Source organism: Triticum urartu, chromosome 5 (genome assembly GCF_003073215.2).
Source record: "Triticum urartu cultivar G1812 chromosome 5, Tu2.1, whole genome shotgun sequence".
Lineage (NCBI taxonomy): Eukaryota > Viridiplantae > Streptophyta > Magnoliopsida > Poales > Poaceae > Triticum > Triticum urartu.
In genome coordinates, this window is record NC_053026.1 from 549,915,725 (window position 1) to 549,919,903 (window position 4,179).

The following is a 4,179-nucleotide window of genomic DNA, read 5'->3' on the forward strand; positions in this document are numbered from 1 at the left end:
GTTGATGACACGAGGAATACCAAGATAGCGACAAGAGAACGCTCCAATCGGGCACAACAAGATATCCAAAACCCTCTGTCTCCTCTCGTCCGAGCCACCAATAGAGATTGCAGCTGATTTTGCATAATTGATCCTCAAGCCAGAAGCCACTCCAAACATATGCAACACCACTCTGACACGGTATAGATCTTGCTCCAATGGGTTGATAAACATGGCGACGTCGTCCGCGTAGATGGACAAACGTTGCATCGACGAGATGCCACAGAACGAGTTGAGGACGCCTTCCTCTTCAGCTCTGCAAATCAATACCGTGCATGCGTCCATGGCGATGATGAACAGCAGGGAGGAGACCGGACCCCCTGCCTCAGCCCTTTTGCATGGAAGATTGGCCGGCCAGGCACTCCATTGACTATAACTTTGGTACTAGTCGTTCCTAGGATGGAAGCAATCCATTTTAACAAACGGTTCCCGAATCCCCTCGCCCTCAACACTTCAAACAGAAAAGGCCATGAAAGCGAGTCGAAGGTCCTAGAGATATCTAGCTTTAGGAATAGACATGGCTGTTTCTCTTTCGTCCATGGCAATTACCTTCTCGTCCGCCAAGTTGCCCGAAAAGAGATAACTTGACAATAGAGTGTGCCCGCACTAAGCCGTGGTGATATTTTAAAGTCGGTGCCGGTTAGTCCAGTCATTTTCAATCAAAAGTAGAAATATCCTTATCTAATCCCCCGTTAGCTTTGTTGATTTCTAAACAGAAAGAGGATATCCAGGTGGTGAGTTCAGTTCTATCATTCAGAAACAGTATCGTGCATCTGTCTAATTAACACGTTAGCTTTGTTAGTTCCACACAGGAAGAAGATATTTATACACTCATCAAAAAGAAAAGAAAAGAAGAAGATATCCATGAGAGGACGTGAGAGCGTTCCTGATGACTGGACGTAGACGCCTGCTCGACCATACGAACCGTGCGATGCGATAAGAGGCGACAGGGCGGCCATTGGCGCGCCGGAGACACGCATGGGAGCGGCGTCCACGGCCATGCCCGTAACATGCATGGACGCGCTCTCTGTGCCTACTGAGTGAGGAGAGAAATATCTCTTCTTCTTTCTTTTTGCGGGGAGGAGAGAAATATCTCGCAAAAAAGGAGAGAAATATCTCGCTCCACGCTGCTCCCGGTATGTCCCTCCCGCGCATGTCGATCACATGATCGAAAGACTAGCTCGGGCACGACACGACATCGTATGCGTCGACGTATCGATCGATAGAACCAATCCCCAGACGGCCAGACATGATGCATGCCTGCACTCCGGACAGCGTTCTCGACAGCACCCAAAGCCATGCTGACGTCCGGCCAAAACGGCATCCACAACGATCGACGCGCCGCGTCTTCCCTCTTTGCCTCACGGCATCTACGCAAACTGTTGTTCGGTGAAGATGCCTGGCACGCGCGTGGCTAGACATACCGACAGTCTTTGCAGGGTACTGCACAAGTATGTGGCTGTTTTAGTTTGCAAAGGAAACAGAAGTAGGATGTATCTAGCTGGGGCCTCTCCATGTCGTCATGGAGGAGTACATGCATGTGCTGAGGATTATCATCAGAATTACCTCACAATTAGTTAGAAGAGGATATTAAGGTGTACGTAGGGAACCAGCTGGTGCCGATCTTTGCCTGTGATCTAGGGCAGAGATGAATTCCTCCGCGCACCTAGCTCCGACTTGGAAGTGATCAAGGTCAATCCACACATAATCAACTGTATGTATCATCAAAGTCACAAAATAGCAATTAAAGATGGCCTATTCAAAGACTAAAGCGCACGGAGATTTGATCATAGTCCTCGACAAATTAAATTGGACGACACAAACAGCTGGACGAAATGTTCTTCTTCTGTTCCCTTACCGTCAGGGCAAATTAAACCAGGCGACGAACAAGTAGTTCTCTAGCATAGGTCGAACCTGATGGGAATAGGAGTAGCTCGAGTGTAAACGGGATAAAAAAACAGGCAACACGGTATGGACCTGGTGGATGTGTCACCTGGCAGGCCGGTGAGCGGGGGTACGTACGAGACTCCATGTGACAAAACAAACTGCTCGTCGCTCGCGTCGCGGTCGCCATGACAGCGAGAGCTGAGGTGCCCGGGGCCTCCCTCCCAAACGATATATAAATGGACCTGCCGATGCACACACACACAACACGAAAAGCACAAGAGAACCTGATTCCTCTTCTTCTTCCGGAGATTAAACGGACCAAGAGGAAGAGCCGGACGTGGTTTTCTAGCTAGCTAGCTAGCTAGCTACTCCAGCTTTCCAAGGTGGACATGGAGGCGGTGGAGCCGTCGGCGGTGGTGAGCTGCGTGTGCTGCCGCCTGGAGGAGGAGTGCACCGGCGAGTACGTCGTCGGCGTGAGGGCCTACTTCGGGGGCCGGTGGCTGTGCGGGCTGTGCTCCGAGTCGGTCAAGTACGAGGCCGGCCGCAGCAAGCGCGCGGCGGCCATGGGAGTGGAGGAGGCCGTGCAGGCGCACATGGCCTTCTGCCGCATGCTCCGGCGCGGCGGCCCCGCGGTGCGCGTCGCCGAGGGCATGTGCCAGATGCTTAGGCGCACCGCGTGCGGGAAGCACCCGGCCGCCATCTCATCGTCCTCGTCGCGGCGGACGACGCCGGTGCCGGTGGCGTCAGCGTCTGGACCGCACCACCGCGCGTCGGTGGCGCCGCTGTCGATCGGTCTATGAATATCTGGTCGGTCCTCTGTCCAAGAGGACCCACGTACGGTCTGGCGGCGGCGATCGACCGGCCGCCTGAGTTGATGCCTGGTTCTTTATTTTCATCAAGTGCATGCTTGGGACGTAGTACGTCATCAAGTGTTGGAGTTCATTTCTAAGTGTAAGTTTTGGTGGATTGATCCGATGAAACTTAATTACGATACGAGGTTTAATTCGTGTATATATATGTACGAAGTTGAATCAAGCTCAATTAATCATCACCCGAGGATCTTGATGAAGAAACCCTAGAGGCCGGCTTCTGCATGCCGAGTTGTTTTCTTGGCAATCAATCATATATATATATATATATATATATATATATATATATATATATATATATATATATTCGACAAAGGGTAGATTTTATTGACTCAAATGGAGCATCGAGAGGATACAATATGAGCACACACTCAGCCTCTGCATAATTAGGATGCACACAGCCGACCCAACACATGCGAAAACACACCAACAACTAGCAAAGTCATAAGACCAAAAGCTACGTCAAGGTGTGAAAAAAAGAAAAACAAAGTGATCAGATCAGCGATCGACAAACTACAACTGAGACCATATCCGCACCAACCATTGACATCACATGGAGGACGAGGATCTTCAACAGCAACGCCTTCAGGAAGGAAGCGGCACTCAAGCGCCGCCATCGCCGGATCCAACCACAAAGGCCGGAATCAAAGTTTTCACCCTGAAAAAACAGTCTGAACATATCCGAGCAATGCCTCCAACAAGGTAACGACATAAAAAATATCACCATTGCCAGGTATGACCACTCGGGTCTGACCTAGGCTTTCGCCCCGGAGCGACCAGGTGCTCGCAGCACAAAGGCCGGAATCGATCTGCTTTGAAATTGTTTCTTCCTCATCGCGTTTCCCCATTGGTGAGAATAATTTTGCTCCTGTTCTCAGGATGGCTTCTTTGTGAACCTCATCAGTTTTCTACCGTAAAAAGGAAGCCGTGGGCCTTCGTCGTCTGTACGTTGTTTTCCGTATCCACGCTCTCAACACACGTGCAGAAACATGAGAGGGTGATAGTGTGGCGCTCACCAGTGGAGAATTTCGCTCAGATATAATGGAAGAAAGCTTGTCATCCCGTGGAGAACGTGTGAGTCGCCCGAAGATTTGTGTCCACTGCAAGTTTGTCTGATAGACGTACGTCCCAAATACAAAAGCTGTGGCGTGCATCTTAGCTTGACACTTGTTGGCTACCAAGCTAACTACTTTTCCGAGAGATGCCGATCTACGACATACGTAGCTTCCTTTTTTGTCGTCCCGGAAAAAGTGCACACTGCACAGACGTACGTACGTATACACAAAAGCTAGCTTTTTGATGGATGGCTCTATACCAAACACGACGTCCAAGTTCCAAGATGCTCGAGTTGCTTTATATTAGACGATGATATGTACACGCACAC

General features: G+C 50.2%; 1 protein-coding gene across 1 annotated transcript; it reads left to right on the forward strand.

The window, feature by feature from the left end:
• The first annotated feature begins 2,204 nt into the window (after window positions 1–2,204).
• Window positions 2,205–2,937, forward strand: LOC125505968. The gene has a single exon (XM_048670862.1). The coding sequence runs from the start codon at window positions 2,316–2,318 to the stop codon at window positions 2,724–2,726; it is 411 nt and encodes a 136-aa protein (XP_048526819.1). The 5' UTR covers window positions 2,205–2,315; the 3' UTR covers window positions 2,727–2,937.
• The last annotated feature ends 1,242 nt before the right edge of the window (window positions 2,938–4,179 follow it).

Excerpts from the sequence above, each read along its gene's own strand:
- LOC125505968 (XM_048670862.1), top strand. The coding sequence starts at position 2,316 with ATGGAGGCGGTGGAGCCGTCGGCGGTGGTGAGCTGCGTGTGCTGCCGC.